At 34.8% G+C, this 26,709-nt stretch overlaps 1 protein-coding gene across 1 annotated transcript in view; it reads left to right on the top strand.

Moving 5' to 3' along the window:
- LOC148945365 (uncharacterized) overlaps positions 1 to 8,820 on the top strand; it is a 130,753-nt gene extending 121,933 nt beyond the window's left edge. Inside the window, exons 5-6 of the mRNA XM_089099022.1 lie at positions 6,758 to 6,927; positions 7,941 to 8,820. Coding sequence (XP_088955148.1) covers positions 6,758 to 6,927; positions 7,941 to 8,330 — 560 coding nt within the window. The 3' untranslated portion in view covers positions 8,331 to 8,820. The remainder of the gene's footprint in view (positions 1 to 6,757; positions 6,928 to 7,940) is intronic.
- Positions 8,821 to 26,709: the final 17,889 nt, after the last annotated feature.

Below are 26,709 nucleotides of genomic sequence, written 5' to 3'. Positions count from 1 at the left end.
AATAGCAAACTATTCATCCCAAACTATAGGTTTCAGCCAGCAAACACCTATGAGGGACTAAGAATCCTAGCTCTGAAAGGTCTAAAAAGCAAACTACAAATCTCAAATCATAATTTTCTGACAGCACACACCTATGAAAGGCTAAGAAACCTAGCTCAGAAAAGTCAAAAATAGCAAATTAACCACCCCAAATCATAGGTTTCAGACAACACATACCTAGGAAAGGCTAAGAAATCCAGCTCAGAAAAGTAAAAAACAGCAACCCACCCATCCCAAATCATTAGATTCAGACAACACACACCAACGAAAGACTAAGAACCTTATATCCCAAATCATAGGTTTCAGTCAACACACCCCAACGAAAGAATAAGAAATCTAACTTAGAACAGCCCGAAATAGTAATTTACATATCCCAAATCATAAGTTTCAGACAACATTCACCTACGAAATACTATGAAACCTTAGCTCAGGAAGGCCTGAAATAGCAAATAAGACACCTCAAGTCATAGGTTTCAGACAACACACACCTACGAAATACTAAGAAACCTTAGCTCAGAAAAGCCTAAAATAGCAAACTACTCATCCCAAACTATAGGTGTCAGACAACAAACACCTATGAGGGACTAAGAATCCTAGCCCTGAAAAGTCCAAAAAGCAAAACTACAAATCCCAAATCATAGGTTTCAGACAACACACACCAACGAAAGACTAAGAAATCTAGCTTATAAAAGCCCGAAATAGTAATTTACATATCCCAAATCATAAGTTTCAGTCAACACACACCTACGAAAGGCTAAGAAATCAAGCTCTGAAAAGTCCAAAAGCAAACTACTCATCCCAAACTATAGGTTTCAGACAACAAACACCTATGAATGGCTAAGAAATCTAGCTCAGAAAAGTCAAAAATAGTAATTTATATATCCCAAGTAATAAGTTTCTGACAACACACACCTATGACAGGCTAAGAAACCTAGCTCAGAAAAGTCAAAAATAGCAAACTACTCATCCCAAACTATAGGTTTCAGACAAAAAACACCTATGAGGGACTAAGATATCTAGCTCAGAAAAGCCCGAAATAGTAATTTACATATCCCAAATCATAATTTTCTAACAACATTCACCTAAGATATACTAGGAAAGCCTAGCTCATAAAAGTCTTAAATAGCAAACTACTCTTCCCAAACTAGAAGTTTCAGACAACAAACACCTATGAGAGACTAAGAATCCTAGCTCTGAAAAGTCCAAATAGCAAACTACACATCCCAAATCATAATTTTTTGACAACACAAACCTATGAAAGGCTAAGAAATCCAGCTCAGAAAAGTCAAAAATAGCAAACCACCCATCCCAAATCATAGGTTTCAGACAACACATACCTATTAAAGACTAAGAAATCCAACTCAGAATAGTCAAAAATAGCAACCCATACACCCCAAATCATAGGTTTCAGACAACATACATCAACGAAAGACGGGGCCCGGGGAGGGCCTTTGAGGGTTTGGGGGGGCCTTGAGGGCCGGATGGTCCTTTGGGAGCTTGGGGGACCTTTGAGGACCAGGGGCTTCCTTCGGGGTTGGGGTAGGGTGATCGGAACCCTTTGGGGTTGGGGATAGAGGACCTCACGACACTGTTCAAATGGAACTTGTGTATTATGACGACCACAGAGTTTCACCCTCAAATCCTCTTCTAAAATCTCTCCAAAAATCATCTTTTAAAATGTCTCGAACTGTTTCACCGAAATAATTCCCTAAAATAATAATTTGTTCTGAAAAGATATAACAAAGCCTTTAAAAAGTATTAAAATGGGGGCTCAGGAGCCTTTGGGGGCGCCGGGGGCCCTTTAGGGGGGGGGGTCGGGGGAGGGGGTCCTTCTGTGTCTCAACGCACAAAAAAATATTAAAAAATGGGGGAGGGAGGGGGAGGAGGGGAGGGGGAGGAGGGGAGGGGAGGGGGAGAGGGGAGGGGGAGGGGAAGATGAGGAGGGGGAGGTTAGGTAAGGGAGAGGGAGGGGGGCCCTTTGGGGGCCAAGGGGGGCCTTTGGGGCCTGTGGGGGTCCTTTGGGGGTCTGGGGGACCCTTGAGGGCCGGGTGGCCCTTTGGGAGCCCGGTGGACCTTTGAGGACCGGGGGCTTCCTTCGGGGTTGGGGTGGGGTATGAGGACCCTTCGGGGTTGGGGTGGGGTATAAGGACTCTTTGGGGTTTTGGCAAGGGACCTCACAACACTGTGCAAATGGAACTTGTGTATTATGACGACCACAGAGTTTCACCATCAAATCCTGTTCTAAAATCATCTTTTAAATCATCTTTTAAAATTTCTCTAACTGTTTCGCCAAAATAATTCCCTAAAACGGTTTCGCCCAAATAATCCCTAATCGTAACTTCAGCGTATTCCTTTTGTTTTTGGCATCTCTGTGCTTTCACATTTCAAATTTCTAGTAAACCCTTTCCTACGTTAATCTCTTTATCTCATAAATGTTCCTAGCTACACTATTTAGGTTTCGTTAGAATATCAATTTATCTCTCCGACTTAAAGCTCAGTGAAGCCGTATTTAAAAATAGAATTTCTATCTCTTTAGACTCCCGCATAATTCCAATATAACAAGTGATGTCATTTCTAATTCCTGACACTAAAGATCAATGAAGCCCTATTTAAAAATAGAATATTAATTTTTCTCTCTGACCTAAAGAACGTTTATCCCTCAGACCTAAGATTAAAGAAGCCATGTTTGTTTCTTAATTTCCCCTTCGTGAATCAATACATTCCCCTAGCGATTATGTAAATCAATTTCTCAGGTTAGGTTAGCCAAACAATCTCATAACATTCGCGTCGAGCATGTACATTCTCACTGACAAAAACCATAAAACAGACATAAATTGCTGTTGACATCCATAAATGTGAGAAAGTTCCTGTTTTTTTATTCTCACTGACAAAAACCATAAAACAGACATAAATTGCTGTTGACATCCATAAATGTGAGAAAGTTCCTGTTTTTTCATTCTCACTGACAAAAACCATAAAACAGACATAAATTGCTGTTGACATCCATAAATGTGAGAAAGTTTCTGTTTTTTCATTCTCACTGACAAAAACCATTAAACAGACATGAATTACTGTTGACATCCATGAAAAACATCAAATAAATTGACCAACACCCATAACCATCCAAGAAAACAACCATAAAAGTGAGAAAATTCTTGTTTTTTCAAGTGAGAAATTTCCTGTTTTTTCACTCTCACTGAGAAAGCCATAAACCACGTGGTGGGCGTGGGATCAATTGAGGCCTTTCTACTTATGTAATCTAACACTAAGTAAAATATACAGTTCATCAAGAGTGCTGTATATGATATCGCCACTTGCACTATAACTGCACATGTTATGCGCCAATCTTTTAAACAAGCTAGTATAACTTGTCAGAAATGTATATTAAACCAGAGCCTACTTATTGGCTCTGGTGCTCAGAAGAAATTCTATGTCATTAGCCATTTTTGTTTGGCCACATACAGTAAATAAAGCTTCCTTTTCATTTCAGTCTTGGAGTGAAGAATAAATTAGTCTCTCTCAGAGGCCACTCAACCAGTACTATGAGAAATAACCTTCTCATTCACCCCATGATCTTCATTTTTTCTTTTCTCTTTTCTTTTTACTTTTTTTATCAGGAAGACTCTCAGGTTACACACCAGGATTAACGCTTATGTTTATTAATTAATGTTAATACTGTTCGAACAACAGAAACTAATATATTTTATGTTCAAAGTGCATATGTTACTTTCATAATCTTGCTTCAATGTTTTCTCTTAGATCTATAGCGGAAAAACAGAGTACGCTATTAATTTTGCTTTCCCTTTTAGCGTTTTTTTTTACGTGTTTTATATTTCTGTAAATACTTTTACAGAATACTTTTGTTCGTAAATATTTTCTTGACATCATTTATTTTCCTCGAAAACACCATTTATAGTTCTAGACGCTCAGTGAAGAATTGACACTTATTCATTCCCAATTTAACGTTATTTTGCAAAAGCCTTTCAAACACTTTTTCAAGGTCTGCCCAATGTTCGTTATCATCACCCCTACTCGGAGCACACATATCGATATATATAAAGTCACAATATTTTCGAAAGTTTCGTTATCAAATAGATGCTAGCCCACTGATGAAGAGCTTGAGGGGAGATATTTGATCCTTGTGGATACTTCTTAAAATTGTACATTTTTCCATCCGGTGAGTTAATGCAAAATATTTTTGAGAATATTCATCTTTTCGACCACAGTAGACAGAATATACCAGTAACCTTATCGCAGATCATTTCTGGTCTTCGTGAACGAAAAGCTCCTCCCACTTATTTCTGCCTTATTTCTGCATTAGCTTGTTTCTGCATTAGCTTTATTTCCGTTTGTTTAAATGCACTTTGATGGAAACAGTCGGAAACAGACTAACCTGCAATCCCGCTAATCTGACTTCGCCTATGTTTATATCTGCCAAAACGGAAATAAAGCTAATGCAGAAACAAGCTAACCCGGTCCGGGTTTTTATAATGGGTGAGATAGAGAATGATCATACTGCTAATTATATAAACTGTGTTTTCGACATTCTAATACGCATGCTTCATGTCCAAAATGGAGTATTTATTTTTAGAGCTTGATTTCGGAAGAATATTTTTGATAAGAGGCATAGGCCACGGCAAATCTTTGATTATTTTATGAATACCTCTCATTTCCCAAATTACTCTCAAGTTATTCAAATTTTATTTCTGTTTTTCTTAGCAATCCTACCATTTTTCGCCTTTCCAATTAGGAAAACGGCTACAAAATTTACTTCGTCCAGGTCTGATGACACCAGCCTTCAAAAGCGCAGAGATATGCTTTTGTAGGACATATTGCATGACAAGTGGTAAATTGAATGGTTCTTGTTGTGGAGCTGGAACATTTGTATCAATCACAATTTTGTATTTAAACAAGTCATTCTTTCCTATATCATAACTATAGCGCGAAAAAAAATAGTTTATATTTAACTAGAAGGCTGCACAATTTAGCTTTCAATAAAGGCTTACCAGTGAGATGATCTAGCTGAAAACCCTTAGTAAAATTATCGTCACCCCATTCCTGACTTTATGAAAAGCTACTGTCGGTCTTTATTTTTATATCTGCCACAGCAGCCTCAATTAATTCGTTTCCTCAAACTCTCCCAAAATCGTGAGGCGAGACAGTTTCAGCATTACGCGTGATCACATGTACTGAGTATTTTAAAGTATCTACTAAATCATCTGAAGGGTAGAATAAAACTGTAGAACCATCTGCGCCGCCATTACCATCTCTGGATCTAAAGCTCAGTTGAATAATTTTCATAGTTCCGGGACCGATCGACACGGCTTTTGGCAATACAACACTACCTGTACAAAACGACTGAAAATTGCAAGGGTTGTTCTGACTAGCTGATAACCCAAACGTAATGGTATTCTTATGGAGTCAATTGTGGAATTCAGAGCATGTAAAATGTCCCATCCGAAAATTACCTCATAATCCATATTTGGAAAAATAGAGAACTCCCTTCCTAAACGCTTCTGTCAGTCTTGTCCGAAACGTGAAAGCAGCAGCATGACTTTACCGGTAACTGACAGTAACTTAGACCCTAGTGGCTTAATAAAGAGCTAACGCTGGTATACAATTCTGTCGAAATTTAGGACAGATTCGGTTAAACAGTATTTCACTAATTATTGACCTATGACAACCAAAATCTAAAAATGCCTAACACTCTATGTCACCAAGCTTGATCTTATGGAGCATTGAGAACTGGATGTTATTATTTAACTTGGCAGATAACCCGAGGTAGCATAAGACTTCTTCTTGGCGTCTCTCCAGACTGTGATTCGACTGTTTACTATTGCTAGTTAAGATATCACTGCAATCTAACATTATTTGCTCTATTGGTTTCAATTTGAACATTTAACTTAGGGGTTAATAGCTTTTGGGGTATTATTTTACTACCAACCATTTCCCTCAGTTTTGGTCGGTCTACTCGTTTCCCGGAGTAGAACTTTTACGAGCATTTGCTCTTTCGCATTGGGCTCGAACATGTCCATATTTTTTAGAAAAATAGCATTGCACATTTTCATAGCGCGTATTTCTTTTTCCATGATGCCTACCCTTGCTGAAACAATTAAACGCTGGGTGACCTGGTTTCCCACATGATACGCATTTTTGATAGCGTTCGATAGCACTGTGTCTCCCCTCACAATTAAGAAACTCTTTTCTTCTGTCATCAGAATATCTATCGCTACTAGGCCTACTATCGTAACTTACCCGACCACGAATAGTTCCACGACCACGACCTTGAAAACCTTCATCATTGAGTCCAAATTTCTCCCTCGTCAGAGCAGAAATATATTCGTTGAAAGAAGAAGACGTCTCTCCTTCCCCTATTGTCTGTTCAATTGGTTCATATTGTTTTGCAACCCTATATGCATCATCTAAACAAGAAATTTCTGCACTGTGCTCTAACAAACACCGTTTATGGGACGGCCTGATTCCTTCCTTGAATGCACTAGGAGCAAGTCTTCCAAGGACTAAACCGTCATCACTGGCTTCTAAGGACGCCCTACCTTTCTAATGTTTATATTCTTCTACAGAACAAATAAACCGTTTCATCCTTAAATTGAACCGCGCTTACAAACTCTGCAACAATTTTCTCTACTGTTTTGCTTGGGGCATATGCTACAAGCAATCCATGTTTTAAACTTGATAAATTTGTTATTGATGGATCCAGATCCTCAAAAAAGGCAAAAAACATTGGCCAAAAGTGACGCTGTCTGTGAAGCTCTTGAATCAGACAGATTAACAACAACTGAAATTGTTGCGCTTGCGAAACAAACTCAATTATTTTTCCACTTTCTGGCTATGTATATGCCTTTCATATTGGCTGATGTAACGGTTTACGTAAGTTTTCATAGATAGTCAATAGTTTTAACGTCGGTATATGGTCTTTATTAAATAATATAAGAGTACACATACAGTGAAGAGAAGGTAGCAGAAAAAATCACAACTGAGACGAAGGTGAGAGATGGACTGACTTTATAAGTATCCACAGGGCCCCAAACTCACTGGAACGGAAGTTCTAGCTATTGGCTGTTCACTGGTCTGGGAATAAAACATTTACACGATAATCTGTGGTCCTGCCGCAAGACCCCTTAGAGAAGCTATCGTTGACATATGCATGGCCAAATCTGTTAGAAATGAGACACTAGAAAAAGGCTTCTCCAATTTATATTCCCAATACTTTACACTAATTTCGAATACTTGAAAGTAAATTACTTTGGAAATGAAAAGAATTACTTATATTTGCTCACTTCAAACAAAAATAGTCAACCGTTTTGAGACACAGTAAGTAAATAAAACCCTTGAAGTTGACAAATAGCTTTATTTTATGCACTCTAAAATGCGTTCAGGAAACTACTACTACAAACATTAACTCACGGCAGTAGCAAACTGCGTGAGGCCAGTACAGATTCGCACACTACTACTCCTTCATCCCAATCTATTCAAAGCTTCCCTCTTTTCCCTCTCCCAAAAAACTTTAATTTCCTTTGAATTTTTCCTTACGATCTCGTGCCACCCCATTCGAGGACGACCTGCTTTTCGTTCGGCCCTAAATGGATGGCAGAAAAGGACGTTCTTCAGCAATCTGTCACCCTTCATCCTAAAAAATTATCCTACCAAACTCAACCTTATATCTGAACTCAACCTAAATAGCATCATTTCAATTCACCGTTGCTTTTGAAGCCGTAGTTCACTTTCATTTGCATTCTTTTTCTTTTTTATTTATATATATACGGAGTGTCTCCTTACCACTAAAAATTCTGTAGAAAAGAAAGGAACTCTTTTTTCCCTTGTTTTATATTGAAACTATTTATGCTTGGTCGTAACAGTTTTAAAATACAACTTTCTTTCAGGGAATGACATCCATCGCATATCGAATGGGCTGTAGGAAGTGCTTTCCAGTTGCAGAATCCTTTGATGGCATGGATGCTGAAATGTTGCAGCGTGGAAACACGTTCTCTTCTTACATAAGTCGGAATTCTAGTCTTCGATTTCAACGCGGGTCCACACTCCGGCCACTGCTTTCGTCCCAGCCCTCTCGAGGAAGCACCTACAATCGTAACAGCTTGCCAGCATTTAGAACATCACCTCGATTTTCTGAAAGTAGTGACATTGTTTCAGCGACAACCGAAACAGAAAAAGAGAGTAATGGAGTTTGCAAAATCGTATTTAGAAATCTGTCTCCAAGGAGAAGTGAAGGAAAAGTTGAGCTCCGAGTCTTCTGTGAAAAAGAAGCTGTTTGAGTTCTTTCCTCTCTGCAATCTGAGTGGTTAAATACTTTTGTCATTGAAAAATACATGAAAGTCGTAGCGTCTTTTTCTTCAGATCTTTTACTGAAAGATGTTGCAATAATATTCAGTATTAAGACCTAAAAAGCGCCCAAAAATCAGTGCTTTATACAGGCATTACGACACATTTAATGATTTTCAATTACGATTGACTAGAAATAAACTAGGACACTGCTACATAATTAAAAGTAATGTTAACGATTGTGAAGAACTTTTGTCTTCTATAAAATATTTACCTCATAAGAAGTAAATACGGAAGAGTTTTTTTTTATTCTTCGTCTTCGTTAAGGATTAACCATTTCCGTTTGTGTTGCAAGAAAAGACAACGAATCGACAAATTTATTTTGTTGTATTTAATTTTCATTTTTTACTTTTTTATTGGCTTTGTTCTATTCCTCTCGAGAATTTTGTTGCTAATTACCAAATTTATCTTTTGTTTATGCAAATAAATAAACTTATTTATTTTCAGGATGTTTCCTTTTCGCCTTTTTTCTATGGGTTTTTCTCTAAGTATTAAGATTCAAGGTTGAAAAAGGAGCTACCTGTGAGAACAGCTGCGGTCTTTTTTTTCTTTTTTTTTGTCCAACTATTAGGGTGTACAGGTACTGTAGCATTCCTGAAGCACTTTTTACGGCTAGCCCAACCTCTGTTTGATGGTTAAAGCTTCATGGTGTCAAGCCTCAAATAGACCTGAACTTTACAACCATATCTGTCTGCTTGTCAATGAAGAGGAAACTATAATACAGCTACGAAGACAGGAAAAGGCTGAGTTCAAAGTCATTTTGGATATTTACCAGGCTATCTCCCGCTCTAGAATATTTTCTGAGAATGCCATTGATAACTGAGTGTCATTGATGGTTCCAGCCTCTCTTACACTCAGGACAAAATCTTGATTAGTTCCTTCCCTGTCTCCCATAAATTTTCACTCCAAACTTTGACAAATTTGTCATTTATTAAGGAAATTATTTTCAGTTTATTAATTCGTCAATCACTTTAATTCTTTTATTTATTATTTAAACTAATTAAGTATCATTAATTATTTTAATCTAATTATTTAACTATTTCTTTGTTTATTTTTTATCGGTTAATTAATAATTTATAAACCATTTTCATTTATCAACTACGCCCACTGCTTTATTTTAATAAAAAGAAATTTCACAAATTGCAAAACGATTATAATCGCTATATTATTATTGGAAATGTTGCGTATTGTTATTGGATGTGTTCCCTTTTTGGCCCCCCTCCCTAAAACCGACTCTGCTGAGTATACAGGTGACATAAAGATAATGTTCTTTCGAATATTACTTCAGTATATACATCAGATGGAAGAAATGAGAACATAGTGGAAGATAGAAGCTTGTTTTCAGTTTCACTCTCTATTTGATAATTTTTTTAAAGGAAAATGAAAAGAGGAGTGTCCACAAAAAGCAAATTGAGACTATGAATATAAATACAAAGTCTGGTTGGTATTTTAATATTCAGAGAGTGTCTTAACTTGAGCTTGACAGAATCGTCGCCGAATCTGTTAGCAGTAGATTTTTCAGTACCTTAAGCTTTTAAAGTTAGTCGGCTGAGGCCAAGAGAAGACTTTTAAAGCTAAAGAAATTATCTCATTATAAAAAAAAATAATTTATACATATAGCTTTATGTAATACAATTTGTCTTAGATATAAATTTTTTTTTTGACAAGGCAATTCCTCCATTTGTAGTGGGTTTTGTTTTGTTACCAATGATAATTAGTTCCTCTAAAGAGAAAGTAGGTTAAGGTCTTTATTTAACCACGATAACTTTTAGTTATGGCCTTTCCTCTGGGAAAAAAACAAAAATAGAAATGCTGTCTGTAATTTTGACCGCAACAACAGCAACCCAAGACAATTTTGGAACATTAATTTATTTAAAAAAAAAAGAAGAATAATTGTAGCTACAGTAGCTTCTGTTACCCTTCACTATTACGTTTACACTCGAGTTGTTTGCAGTAGCCTACAGAGAAATGCAAAGAATTCACAATGTAAACCATACTAACGTAAACAGTCAAAGGTAAACAAGAGGGACTGCCAAGGATATATTCCAAAAGCAAAGCAAATATGCCAGAGGCAAAAAGACTTGAATATGACAGCGATCGCTTACTTTATTCTGTTAAAGTTAAGAACTGAATCTTACATCACAGCCTGAGTAGCGCCAAATCCCTGTTTTATGACTTGAGGAAATTGTAGTTTAAATGTTGGATCTAGGAAAATTTTACTGGAATATATATATATATATATATATATATATATATATATATATATATATATATATATATATATATATATATATATATATATATATATATATATATATATATATATATATATATATATATATATATATATATATATATATATATATATATATATATATCAAGGGAAGGGACCTATCATATGTACCATGAAGTCTGGATATCATCTGGACATGAAGAGAATTTCCATGCCCAGACAACGGGAGGTGTTGCAGCAGCCTTTGGTCAGTTTTACTAACAAAAAATCATTAAACACTCCGGTCGTCATCTAAAATCTTTCAAATATATTGGGTGTACTGAGAAATTTTGAGGTAGCCAGTTTGCTCAAAATCGTTGAAACGTTCAATAAATATGCCTATTGGGATAGTATGACCCCCACTGTCCTTGGGACAAGGGCCATAAATAATACATATTATCAAATAATACAAGGGGTTCTACAGTGGTAAAAAGGACGACTTTTTTTGTTTTCAGAATGCAATTGGTTCAAAATCTTCTTTGATTGATCTCTGGGGCAATAACACAAACCCTTTGTTGCGGAAAGGGGCTTGTGGTCCCAGAAACGGACCCACGAGCTTTGTTCCAGATCAGGTTAAAAATGCGGTCTTAAGTCCTTCGGCTATTAGGAACCTAGTATACCAAAAATTATTCCGGGATATCCCCCCCCCCTAAGAAAATGGGTCCCAAAAACGAGTCTAAAATTTTTACCAACCGGTTCGTAATTTATATTCTCCAGGCCTTAAGCTAAAGGGACCCCAAAGGGGAAGGAGAATTAGAAGAAAATTTTCCCTCTCCCGAAACGTCCCTACAGACGGCCAAAAACTTTTGCCCCCTGGCCACCTCGTACGGAGGGATCGATTTAAGATGCTTAGGAAGAGGCTCATCCAGTTGAAGACTGAGGATTCTAAGGTCCTTTTCAGAACCAATGATGGCGAAAGAACAACCAGCCTCCTTCCCGTACCCTTTGTGCCACCCACTCTATATCTCCCATTAAAATGGATAAAATTTTAGGTCATCATGTGTTCATAAACGTCAAAAGATCTGATAGGTATGCATCGGAGTCGACATCAGCTCCCACATCCCAAGGAACAATGGCTCTTAATTATAGAATTCTTAACAGATAGATTTTAGTAAAATAGCGGCTATGTTTGGGGTTGGTTGTCCGATCAGCAAGGAGCTCTTCGCTAGACCAAGATTCCAGAGTTCCCCGTGGTTCTGCTCTAAAAACATCGCACGTTATTCAGCTAATTAAAAATACTATGCGCACCTGAATTTTCAGATTGTCTGCAATATATCAGAAACAACTTAGGGATAAAGTTCAAACTTTCATGATGGGTTGAAGGAAGGTCAACGTGATCTGATGTTTTGACTTAGGAGAGGAATGCGGTACATAAAAAAGGTTTGTTTATCATGGCCATCAGAATGGCATATCCGCAATATCTTTGGAATTGATGTAGGAACTTTCAGGTGCTGCTGGGGAAAGAATAAGGTAAAGGGATGTCAAATTTTGTGCTAGGAGACATTCTTTCACTCTCATGTATTCATTAAAAATACAGTTATAGTAAAACATAACGTAAAAAGATCCTTTTAAAAATGGTATATTGAGACGGGTATATAGAGGTTGAATTGAGCCTTGTACAAGGCGAAAAACTGTGTAGATTTTCAACTCATATGAAAATAATATGAATAATAATCCCACTCCCCATCAACAAAAAATTATGTATTAACTATTAATAAAAATTAAACACAAAGAAAACTGCTGCTGATCGAATATTTTCGCTGAATATTCAAACTTCGGCAACCATTTGAATTATAATCCAATCTTTCAACGCTTAAGCAGATAAACTGAAAAACAAACCTTAAAAGCAATACTAACGTTAACAAACAGCAAAACCAAGTGAATTTAAAAAAAAATAATAATACGTGCCACAAAAGAATTTCTTAAAAGAAAAGCAAAGAACCCTATTTAGCCGAATACAAGCAAAAATGAAATCACATAATTATTCATACTTAAACGAACATAAATTACTACCAATGAATAAATGAAACCCAAAACAAACAGAAGTCCTTAAGAAATCCTAACCCAACCCTACAGCTTAGATAAATTGAAAATAGTAATCAAATCAGCAATATTGATCATTATGGAGATGCTTTTGATATCAATACCACATTGGTAAAAACACATATCTTTACTTACCTTACTTATACTTTCTGTGGGACCAGACGTGAACGCCTCAACCAGCATTTAGAAAACTCTGCATGGTTGACTCCCATTTTTTGCGGTCTTGTGCCAGCTCTTCAGCAGCCCCGAGCCAGAAGCACTTTCTACCAAACTTCCAAAATCCACCAGTAGTATCAAGGTTTTTTGACAGTTGCCCACCAATTTTTCGATTAACCGCCTGGAATCCTGCACCGATCTGACAGAGGAGCATCCAGAAATACTTACTTGATGATACTGGGTCTTCTCAGGACATTACCAAGCCAACACAGTTTTCTCTGTTTGACAATCGTGGCTGTAGGCTGGATGTTACAACAGCAGTGACGCACATAAACATTTGGGATTCTTTCGGGAGATTGAATCCTCAGGATTTTTTTGTAAACAGACGCATATTTTTGTCTTTAAACTGATCTCCCGTAGGTTCCACAAATGGCGGCGAGGTTGATAGAATATGTCTTGGGCCTTGTTGATTCTGTTCTGTTCGTCAAGGTCACAGCCTCCACGAGAATTTCTTGACGAGCCAAGATAAGTGAAGCTACCAACATTTTCCAGTTCCAAGTCATAAGGCACGAGCTGATAATCCTACTGCATATTTAGATCCATGATTTTAGTTTTGACCGTATTGATCTTCATACCCAGGAGCTGAGAAAAATATACTATTTCATTCAACATTTCTTCGGCAGTTGCTGAATCAACAGCCAGAGCAACAATGTCATTCATGAAGTCCATGTCAGACAAGTTAATTGCCAGTCCCATAATGACACAATTAAACTCGAGAGTGTTCTTTCTAGAACCCAATCTATACAGACTAGTTAGACTAGTTAAACGAAACGGGGGACAATATGCATCCTTGTTTTACACCGCTATCCACATTGAAGGGCTCAGTATCATCACCCAGCACTCTTACATTCTCTTTACAATGCTCATTGTTGGGCTTATGAGCTCTATAAATTCAACCGGCATACGATAGAAACCCATATCATTTTAATAGAACACACATAATACACGTGTCGTTAGTAGTTGAGAGCGACTCTTAAAAAGGCACTAGAGCTTCCGATTCCAAATCAAATCAGCCCCCTTCAGAAATTTAAACAAACACTCCTTCCATAATTAGTGCCCATGGAAAAAAAATACAATAAATCTATGATGAAACATTGAAGCCTTATGGCCTTTACAATAGTTGACGTTATTGATTTTAGCTCTTTTTATTCAAACTAATAGTTGTCTGTGCTCCAGAGATCCTAAATCATGTATACGTTCTTATTTCACTCTTTAATCATCAATTTTGATTTTTCTTTTTTTATAATCAAAACGACTTCTGAATAGCCCGAATAGCGATATTCGATAGCCCGAATAGCGATATTCAAAATGACTTCCGAATAGCGATAGAACGACTTCCGAATAGCCCCAACAGAGACGCACAAGCTCCATCATATACACCGTAGAATTCCTCAAATTTGTGAAACTTGCATCAACTCCAACACTCTCGAGATATAAAACTTCAAGAAGATCAAATTTAAGTTCAGTTTGAAATTCGCCTGTGAACATTTAACCCATGTATTTTTACAAATGGCTAAAATCGCTGGAAAGTTCAACAAAGTTTTTAGCACGGATAATTAAGATGCTCTTATTAGAAACTTTCAAAAAGAGCGCCCTGACAAATTTTCAGTCGAATGGATTTAGAAGAAATTAATACACCACATAAAGGTAAATTAGAAAAATCAAAGACATATTAGGAAGAGCCTTTACCTCACAAAATTAGAATCGAAGAGCCTCAGTATAAAGAGAAAGATTGAAGTGTTATAGCCAGTGCCATCAATCAAATTTGGCAAGGACAAACACATCCCAGTCCAAGCACTAGCGGCATATACGGACACGATTCAGTTCCAGTGCATGAAGAATATTTTGAATCATCACTTAATCAATGAAACCCTATTCAAATGATATGAAAAAAAAAAGAGGACTTTGCGAGGAAAATAAATTGATAAGGTCTAAACCATATGAATGCACTCTGTGCCAAGGCATTTTCCCATGCTTCCAAATTATCCCCACACATGAGACTACATACTGAAGATGGCCATATAAATGCAAAATACGAGGAATATATACATGTTAAGAATTGGATTCTTATGCTGATTTTAAATAAATAAGTTTCATTATTACTTTTCTTTAAAACTTATCTTTCCCATTAGCAAATACTATCTGCAAGTAATTAAATTAAAAAACAAATTTTTCAACTGAAAGTAAGGAGCAACATCAAACCTTAAAACGAACTAAAATTATTACATTCATGAAGGAGGTAACCTCCTCCTCAAGAACTCGGTCTTTACGTTAAAGTTTTTTAAACAAATTTTTTAAAAACAAGTTTAAAACATGTTGCTCTTTACTTTCAGTTGAAAAAATTGCTTTCTTAAATATATTTTCTGAGTGTTTTTAAATAATACCGGGAAATTCAGCTCTCTCTCCATGAAAAATTCCGGCATTTGTGTGTTATACGGCACTTGCTCAAGTTTACGATGTGTAAAACTCGATAACAAACCGCTTTCCTTGTTACTTTAGAAAAAACTATCTGGGCTATATATTTGCACATTAGGAGGCAAGGTGTAAATTATAGTGGGTCTGTATGCATAATGCGTAAAGTAGAATTATTTTGCATATTATGAAACAGAAATTGCTATTAGTAGTAATGCCATAATGATTTTCACAACAGCCCTTCCCGGATTAATACGACAGCCCTGTTACGTCACAACAGCCCTGTTACGTCACAACAGCCCTGTGACATCACAACATCCCTGGTAAGATTTCTGAAACATGCCCTGTGACATCACGATATGCCTGGGCAAGATTTTTACCCTGACAAGATTTCCAGGTGTTTCTGTATGATTAATTAGAATATGGTTGGGATAATAGACACGTAGCAATAATAGGGAAATTAGCATAAGGTTTCTGGAACATGCATAGCGAAATTAACTTGTTATTTTAAACCGACCCATATGAAAATTGAAATGTGATTTTAAACCCAGCCCTGTTTCCAGATGGCAGACCTCCCACTCCTGACAATATTGCCAGAATTACATTAATTTTTATACGATTAATCGGAGTTTGGTTGTATAATAAAACTAATAACAATAGCAAGTTAATATATGATTTTAAAGGGTCAGATAATTGGATCTACCAGCCCTTCAAGCCGTTGCACCGGTGCAATGCAGTCACCGGTCCTACTAAAGGAAACATAATTGACAAGACTCATACGATACACCCCTCTGGACTCCAATGATATCACATGACTTACCCCCTCTTAAACGGTCAGGTGTAATATGCCTGAAATAACTTTATGTAGCCTTGCGACAGGACATATGGGAAATTTCCGCTTTTAACTCATCGATAACACAAACCTTATGTGATGTCACGTAATGATTGCACAACCATCAATTTCACATAATACTTTTTGACATTTTATTTGTTTTTCGCGTAAAACGTTCAAAGCATTTTTGTCTTCCTTTTAACTTAATGACAGCGCACATTTAAGGTTAGCACACTTTTATATAATGACGACGCGCATCACTGTCGCCTTATACCTTTTTTGCCATTATTTTCGCTCAAAACGTTTCTTTTTTTTGCTCTTTAGTTCTTTGTTTTCGGTAGGACTCAAAACGTCAATTCCCTTCCAATAGAATAGCATTCCAAGCAAGGGGACTAACCATTCCCGATATTCTTTAGCCATTCCCGATATTCTTTCCTACTCAATACTTTCGAAAAATAACATATTCCCGTGATGTTGCAAGACACAACTCTGTCAATTCAATGACCCACCTGGCAGGATTTTGAACGTGATCCTTGTTTTTCTGTGCACCTGCGACAATTGGGACGAAGATGGAGAATATTTATTTTCAGAGATGATTGCAATAAATTTATTTCTAACAATGAAGACGGAAGAGATGCTTAAATTATTTAAACTCCTTCATTGTGGTAAACAATAAATCTTAAAAACACAGACTTTGTAAATAAAATTTTTACTATTTCAAACAAATTTAATAATAATATTAAAAACACAGAAAGAAACAGTTAAAAACACGACAAACAAAAAATAAAACGTGAAAAAAGGCTTACCGTAATATATGCAAAAAGAAACGTGTATTATAGAAAGGTTGTGGGGCTCTAACACGCAATACCAGGGGATATGGCTGATATTAGATACAAATTTAAGCTCTATTGGGAACTTTTTAATGAAAATGTATCGTTTTTTTAGTGGGATTTTAGATTTCATACCATCGTGACAATACATCCCACCCTCCCCCTAGCAATCATTTTCAGAGGGAAAGGTTGATATTAGATGCAAATTTAAGCCCTATTAAGAAATTTTAACGATAATACCCCGTTTTCTTTGAGCTAAACTTATGAATATTTAACAAATCATGACAATATGCCCCACCCTTTTCTCTAGCAACCATTTCCAGAGGCTGCGTTGATATTAGAGGTAAATTTATGCTATATTAAAAGCTTGTTAACGAAACTAAATCGTTTCTTTGGCTGGGATGATAGATTTCAGTCCCCCCTCCTGAAAAAAATTCTTTTAATACCTCCAACCTTATATTTCAGCTCTAGAGTGTGTTAGTCCAAGGCAATGCATGCCACCTTGGCAAACTATGGACGGCTTTTAGTACCCTCTGGCACCCTAATTATTCCAAAGGCATTTACAGAAATTTGCATAATAAAAACATGCCTTTAAATCCATTGGTTTATGTTTTAGCAATCCACCCTCAACATTATGCCCCCGTGGCAATTCACGCCACACTATCAAGCAACTACTGCTCTCCGGCACCCTCTTACACCCCCTTCATCATTCCTACTGCATTTTTCAGACATTTCCTGCTTACAATTATGCTTCAGCCCAAATGAGTGAAGTTTTTTTTATTGCAGACCAAGCCATTCATGATAATCCACAAAACACTCCACACCATTACAGCTTTACATGCCTGCCCCCTCCAGCATCCACGTTGAATCACCCACTCACCCACACCCCTCTAGAACATTTTCAACTTTTCTGACCGAAAATAAGCTCATGAATCTAAATTAAACAATGTTTTTTTTTATTTTTGATAAGCGGGAACTTGACATTTTAATGCTAGAACGTGTTACTCCAAGCAACTTACGCCAGAGTTGTACTCTATTACCTCTCTGTGGCACCCTCTGACATCCCATTCATCATTCCTAAGACATTTGTAAGACATTTCTGGTTAGAAATTATGCCTCAAATCGGTGATTCAAGTTTTCCCAACCCATCCCCACGTGATACACCATTACAATTCAAACCACCATGGCATTACACACCTCCCCATCCGGCATCCCAATCCCGCCGTAGAAAATTTTAACTTTTCCCAGCGAAAATAAACCCATCAATCTAGATTAAACAGTACATTTTTAACAGCGGGAACTCGACATTTCATTGCTAGAACGTGTTACTCCAAGCAATTCATGCCACAGTGTCAAACTATTACTGCTCTTTGATACCCTCCGACACCCCATTCGTCATTCCTAGGACATTTTTAAGACTTTTGTTCTTAAAATTCATACTTCAACCCATTGATTCTTGTTTTTCACAAGCAAGCCCTTTCATGATGCTCCACAAAACACATCAAACCATCATGGCATTACAAGCCCTTGCAATTCACCCCACAGTACCATTATTTGACAGCAACCAAACTCCCCTAACAATCATTCCTAAGACATTTTTCAGACATTTCTTGTTAAATATTATTCCCCAGTTCGGTGATTAAAGTTTTCCCAACCCATCTCTGTGTGATAAATCCTGTCAATTCACACCACCGTTGCATTACACACCTCCCCGTCCTTCATCCACGTGAACCCACCCCTCATCACCCCCCTAGGATATTTTCAACCGTTTTACTCAGAAAATAAACTAGTGAATCTAAATTAAATAATATATTTTTGAACAGAGGGAACTCGTCATTTCTTTGCTAGAGCATGATACTCAAGCCAATTTGCGCCACACTACCCCATTACTATTGCTCTGTGACATCCTCTCACATCACTTTATCATTCCTAAGACATTTCTCAGACATTTCTTGTTAAAAATTATTCTTCAACCCGTTGATTCTTGTTTTTTGGAAGCTTTGCCATTCATGATGCTCAATAAAACACATTACACCACCATGGCATTATGTGTCCGACCCACTGCGGGGAAATTTTGACTATGGATATACAAGCATTTAAGGATTTCAGCAATTACCTTCAATATTTTAACATTAATTCGTATTTTAATATTTTGTAGGGCTTATGGCCCGAGGTTTGACAATTTAAAGGTATTATTTACCATATTTTATCATTTTTATATATGAAAATATAAAAATACATATATTTACATTTTTATGTAAAAATATGTATTTTTAGAAGTATGAACATTAGAGGTATGAACATTCGTATTATTTTTACAGGGCATGAAACAACTCAGTCTCGAGGGAGGCGCATGACTTAGGTTCTTTTATAGTGTTGTGCTGATTCATGGTTTGGCGTATCACTCTTACCTCCGTTGATGCTTCAAAGTGCATTTGGAAGCGTTCTCGTATGAATTGTATGACTTTGAATGTATTTAAAGTGCTGTGTCTTGCTTTATATAATCATCTTACCTCTCTTGATCTTTCAAAGTGCTTATATTTTCATAGAAAACGTATGAATCAAGATATTTTTATAATTTTTTGTCATAGTTTATCATGTCAGTGCTACCTCTGTTGATGTTTCAATTTGTATTTTGGAAGTTTTTCTCATTTGAAATATATGATTCAATATATTTTTATATTTTTGTGTCGTGCTTTACCTTGACTGTGTTACATCTGTGATGTTTCAAAGTTCATATTGGAAGTTTCTCGTTTGATACGTATAACTCAAGATGTTTTTGTAGTGTAGTGCAAGGGTTTGTCTTAAAACTGTTACCTCAGTTGACATTTCAAAGTTCGTTTTGGAGTTTTTTAGTTTGAAACGTATCACTTAAGAGATTTTTCTAGTTTCGTGTCGGCGTTTGACTTGTCAGTGTTAACTCAGCTGATGTTTCAAAATTCATCTTAGAATTTTGTTTTTCATTTGAAACTTATGACTCAGAATGTTTTTTATACTGTATTGTCGTGCTTTATCTTGTCAGTGTTACTTCTATTGATGGTTAAAAGTGTATTTTGTAGGTTTTACGTATTAAACATTCGACTCGAGATATATTTATAGTGTCGTAGCTTATCTTGCCTGTTTCAGCTCAATTCATGTCTTCAAAGTGCCATTTGGAAGTATTTTTCCCTTTTAAACATCTGACTTGGCTCATTTTTGCACTGTTATGTCTTGGTTTATGTTCTCAGTGTCTACTCTGTTAAGGTTTGAAACAAGAATAGCAGCAATTTTTCCGTCAAAGATAACAAATTTCTCTTATAAATAACAATTCTCTGTTGATGCTACCCAGTTTTATGGTAGAAGTAGCAAGTTTTTCTTAACACTAACATATTTTTTCCGAAGTACCAACTTTTTCTTTAATACTAACTAACATTTACTTAATGCTATCAAATTTCTCATGGAGGTAACAGATTTTTTCTTAATAGTAAGAAATTTTTTCTAATAGCAGCATTTTTTAGGTCAAAGATAACAATTTTTTCTTAGAAGTAACAATTTTCTGACTATGCTAACAAGTTTTCTGTCAGAAGAAGTGATTCCTAGCACTAAAAAAATTTTTTTTCGAAGTAACAACTATTTCTTTAATACTAACAAACCCGTACTTAATATTATCAAAATTCTCATGGAGGTAATATGTTTTTTCTTAATAGCAACAAATTTTTTCTAACAGAAGTAAATTTTCCATCAAAGATAACAAATTTCTCTTAGGAATAACAATTTTCTGACTAGGACAACAAGATTTCTGTTAGAAGAAGTAAGTTTTTCTTAATACTAAAAAAATTTTTCTTCGAAGTAACAACTTTTTTTCTTAATAGTAACAAAGTCTTTCTAATATCAACAAGTTTTCTGTAAAAAAAAAATGTCTCTTAGAAGTAACGATTTTCTGCTAATACTACCAAGTTTTCTTTTGGAACTAGCAAATTTTTCTTAACACAATGATAAGTTTGATTGTGTTAAGTAAAACTTTGCTAGTAATAAGGAAAAACGTTGTCACTTCAAAGAAATAATTTGTTAGTGTTAAGAAAAAGTTACTAGTTCTAACAGAAAACTTGGTAGAATTAACAGAAAATTTTTACTTCAAGAAAAATGTGTCTTCTTTAACGGAAAACTTGTTGCTATATACTTGTTACTTGAAAAACTTTGTTACTATTAAGGAAAAAATGTTGATACTTCGAAGAGAACATTTGTTAGTGTTAAAAAAAAAATTTCTTCCTCTAAGAGAAAACTTGTTAGCGTAGAAAGAAAATTATTATTTCTAAGAGAAATTTGTTTATGAAAATACATTAAAGAAAATTTACTTCGAAGAGAAAACTTGTTAGTGTTAACAGAAATCTTGTTTATTGTTTATTGCTATTAAGAAAAAATCTGTTAAATCCATGAGAAATTTGATAATACCAAGGAAAAGTTTGTTAGTATTAAAGAAGAAGTTGTTACATCGAATAGAAAATATGTTAGTGTTAACAAAAATCTTGTCAAAAAAGTCAAAAAACTGTTACTTTTAAGAAATTTTTTTATCTTTGACGGAAAACTTGCTGCGATTTGAAAAAAATGCTACTTTTAAGAAACAACCTGTAATATCACTGATTGCGATTACAGAATTATGTCTAAAGTATTAGCAAACCGTCTAAAAAGGAGCTACCATCCATACTAAGTGTACACCAAAGAGGAGGATTAGAAAACCGTAAAACAGCAGATGTATTGTCTAATATAAAAGACGTAATAATCCGAGCAGGAACTCAAAAGAAAAAAAGTAAAGTACAGGCTAAATAGTTATGATATTAAAAAGGTCTTCGATAAAATAAGAAAAAATTCTAGTATGGATCGATAATTAATACGTTTTCCACGAGACATTCATACAATGGATAAGTAGGATAATTGAAAAATAGTGCAGGTAATTTGTGTTATTAGCGATATTACGGGAGATTTGAAGCAGAAACTGGAGTTTGCCAAGGATGCCCACTGGATTTTCTATTGTTTGAAATATAATTTGACCCGTCACTTAAATATCTAGAAAAGGAAATAAATGATCTTATGATAGAAAATTTGGCAATAAAGTTGAACAGTTTTGTAGATGATCTGACGACGTACACAGAAACTGAAGATTATTTCAAAGCGGCCGTTCAGCTTTTAGATGAATTTGTGACATTTTCAAGCTGCAGCTCAATAGAAATAAGTGTGAAATGCTATCATTGGGAGACAAAGTAGAAGAGGTGTGTGTGGAGATCCCGAGAAAGGGGAAAAAATATTTAGTATATTTTTTCTAAGAAGTTGGAGCCGAAAAGAAAGTGAAAATCGGACAAAAACAATATTGAAATTCAAAAATGCCCTTAGAAAAGTATCTGGAAGAGATCTGACTGTTCACCAGAAGGCCCCGTATGTGAATACATATGCTTGCCCAATTTAATGATATCTGTGCCTTGTTTCATGACCCAAAAAGACACATCTAAAGCAGATTGTGAGTGCAAAAATTAGGAATATCCCTTGAGATAAGTGAGAGAATTGACAAAGAAAAACTTAAGGAATATTATGAAAAAAGAAACAACTTCCTCTGCTAAAAATAATTGAAAAATTGTTAGCTATAGTGCAGAAGAGGTGGAAAAAAGTTTCACACTTCTAGAAAGCTACCTGTTGCCACCAAAAGTTAAAGAACTCATGTTTTTTTGCATAATTTGTTACCCACAGAAGAGCAAAATGTAAAGAGGAATGTGAGTGGTAGTAATGGACTTTGTAAGCTATGCGAGAAAAACCTAGAAACGCAATGTCACGTAATGTTAAAATGTGGAAAACAAGAAACAAATGTAGCATGACTGAGGAATTTATTGGCAAGTGATACAGGTAAAAAAAGATGTAGCTAATTTAGAGAAAGCTGTATACCTAAGAGTAGATGATGAGGCCTATATAAAGACAATAGTGCACAGCGAATCACTTTTTTGTTATTACAAATGGAAGCGAAAAAAAAGCAGAAGGAAGATTTTGATATGATAAATCGTGTGGATACAGAGTGTAAAAGGATAAGGATTATGAAGTGTAAGAAAATTGAAATGACAAGACACTATAAATACATCCTGTCATACGATTCAAACGAGAAAGCTTCCAAATGCACGTTGAAGCGTCAACGGAGGTAACATTGATACGACACAAAATAATAAAAATGACCAAGTCATACGTCTCAATCAATGCTGAATTTTTAATGTCCTGGATTTATTAAACCCCTTGTGAACAATATGTAAAAATAATAAAAAATTGAAAATATATTCTTAAAATTCTCAAACTTTGGGCCATAAGTCTTAGAATATATTAAAAATATGAAGTAAATTTTAAAATATTGAAGATAATTGGTTAAATGCTTAAATGCTTGTATATCCATAGTCAAAATTTTGACTGTGGATGTACAAGCATTTGAGGATTTAAGCAATTATCTTCAATATTTTGACATTTACTTCATATATTTTATACGTTCGCAATTTATTTTTGATACAATACGTTTACACTAGTGTTAAATATATGTGCCTTGTTTCATGACCCAAAAAGACGCATCTAAAGCAGATTGTGAGTGCAAAAATTAGGAATATCCCTTAAGATAAGTGAGAGAATTGACAAAGAAAAACTTAAGGAATATTATGAAAAAAGAAACAACTTCCTCTACTAAAAATAATTGAAAAATTGTTAGCTATAGTGCAGAAGAGGTGGACAAAAGTTTCACACTTCTAGAAAGCTACCTGTTGCAACCAAAAGTTAAAGAACTCATGTTTTTTTTGCACAATTTGTTACCCACAGAAGAGCGAAATGTAAAGAGGAATGTGAGTGGTAGTAATAGACTTTGTAAGCTATGCGAGAAAAACCTAGAAACGCAATGTCACGTAATGTTAGAATGTGGAAAACAAGAAACAAATGTAGCATGACCGAGGAATTTATTGGCAAGTGATACAGGTAAAAAAAGATGTAGTTAATTTAGAGAAAGCTGTATACCTAAGAGTAGATGATGAAGCCTATATAAGGACAATAGTGCACAGCGAATCACTTTTTGTTATTACAAATGGAAGCGAAAAAAAAGCAGAAGGAAGATTTTGATATGATAAATCGTGTAGATACAGAGTGTAAAAGGATAAGGATTATGAAGTGTAAGAAAATTGAAACGACAAAACACTATAAATACATCCTGTCATACGATTCAAACGAGAAAGCTTCAAAATGCAGTTAGAAGCGTCAACGGAGGTAAGAGTGATACGAAAAACCACGACACAAAATTATAAAAATGACCAAGTCATACGTCTCAATCAATGCTGAATTTTTAATGTCCTGGATTTATTAAACCCCTTGTGAACAATATGTAAAAATAATAAAAAATTGAAAATATATTCTTAAAATTCTCAAACTTTGGACCATAAGTCCTAGAAAATATTAAATACATGAAGTAAATTTCAAAATATTGAAGATGATTGCTTAAATACCTAAATGCTTGTATATCCATAGTCAAAATTTTGACTGTGGATGTACAAGCATTTGAGGATTTAAGCAATTATCTTCAATATTTTGACATTTACTTCATATATTTGATACGTTCTAGGGCTTATGGCCCGAAGTTTGAGAATTTTAAGATTTTATTTTCCATTTTTATTATTTTAGTAGCAAGTTTTCTATCAAAGGTAACACATTTCTCTTAGAAGTATTAATTTTCTGACTATGCTGACAAGATTTCTGTTAGAATTAGAAATAAGTTTTTCTTAACACTAACAAATTTTCACTTCGAAGTAACAATTTTTTTCTTTAATAGTAAAAAAAAATTTCTAATAGCAACTAGTTTTCTGTCAAAGATAACAAATTTCTTTTAGAAAAAACAATTTTATGTTATTCCTACCAAGTTTTATGTTAGAAGTAGTATCTTTTTCTTAGCATTGACGAATTTTCTCTTCGAAGTAACATTTTTTTCCTTAATACTAATACATTTGTGACAATTTTTTTCTAATAGCAGCAAGTTCTCCTCCAAAAATAACAAATTTTTCTTAGAAATAACGATTTTCGGACTATGTTATCAAGTTTTCTGTTAGAAGAAGTAAGATTTTCTTTAGACTAAGAATTTTTTGCTTGGAAGTCACAATATTTTTTTCTTAATAATACCAAATTTTTTCTAATAGCAACAAGTTTTCCGTCAAATATAACAAATTTCTCTTAGAAGAAACACTTTTCTGTTAATGCTACCAATTTTTCTGTTGGAAGTAGCAACTTTTTCTTAACTCTAACAAATTATCTCTTCGAGATAAAAATGTCTTTCCTTAATACTAAAAAATTTTTACTTTATAAAATCAAATTTCTCATGGAAGTAACAGATTTTTCTTAATAGTAATAATTTTTTTCTAATAGCAGTAATTTTTCCGTCAAAGATAACAAATTTTTCTTAGAAGTAATAATTTTCTGTTAATGCTACCAAGTTTTCTGTTAGAAGTAGCAAGTTTCTCTTAAGACTAACAATTTTTTTCTTCGAACTTACGAATTTTTCTTTAATACTAAGACTTTTACTTAATATTATCAAATTTCTCATGGAGTTAACAAGGTTTTTTCCTTTTTTATTCAAAAATAGACTTTAATACTAAAAATACACAAAAATCCTTTCTAATGCATATTTAAATTCTTCTTCTTATCTTTCTCTTATCCAGTGGTATTTGGTCCTCCTTACCTCGTTTCCTCTTCTTTTTCGTATTCTTAATGATGGGTTTCTGATACTTCATCTAATGGAAAGAATCAAACTGGTTATTGTTTCCTTTTCTTGCTCCTGAAAAAAATCAATCCTGATTCTTTCTTCTCTTTTTTGATCTAAAACTTCCTGCTTATTTGTAATCTAATTCATCACTTTTCTCTATTATTTCTTCACTTTACTACCTATCTATTTTATCTCTTACTCGACATTCCATAGCTTTCCATTTTCATAGTACCTCACAAACATAATTTCTTCTCTCCTAGTACATTTTATCTACCTTTATCCTAAAACTTTTTTTGCGTCCCAACGATTCTCCATCCATTTATTTACCATCCAACAATATCAAAATTCTCATTCTAGCTACCCACGCCGGCAAGGGGCTTCTCCTTTTCATTAGGCCTATAGCATATAACAGTAAATGCAAATGTACAATGCATATAAGTTTTTGTACTTTAAAATACATTCACTTTTCTTTGGACACTTTACAACACTTCTCACTATATTTACATACATAATGTTTTTTTTTAAACATGACTAGATTTTGTTGATAAATCCAATTTCAACACAATCTACTCTTGCTGGGCCTTGCGCTATTTGGTAGCTAAAGCAATCCTAAAAAAATCCCAAAAATGAAATATTTCACAATTCAGGCGAATCGTACCCCCCTCAATATATACAGGAAATTCCATTAATTTAAAATAACTTCCAATCAATCATTAAAAAAATTACATCAAAAATAAAATCTATAATCCAAAAATTCATAAAAATCCTACTCTATTTCTACATTCCCTAAAAATCTATTTAATCTTTTGTTTTTTTTTTCAATTTGTTGAGTTTAAGTGCTCTTTCTGTGATTTCATCATTCTATAGCAATTTTTTATCAATAAATTTATATTTACAAAATCCTTCTTTTACAACACATCCTTACCCACCCATACAAAAAATATTCCCTTCTACGTCATACCAAACATTTTTC

This window comes from Artemia sp. Qi Xiang Cuo, chromosome 13, assembly GCF_049724085.1.
Source record: "Artemia sp. Qi Xiang Cuo chromosome 13, ASM4972408v1, whole genome shotgun sequence".
Lineage (NCBI taxonomy): Eukaryota > Metazoa > Arthropoda > Branchiopoda > Anostraca > Artemiidae > Artemia > Artemia sp. Qi Xiang Cuo.
The sequence above is the reverse complement of the archived record's forward strand: the minus strand, read 5'-3'. Positions and strand labels throughout refer to the sequence as shown.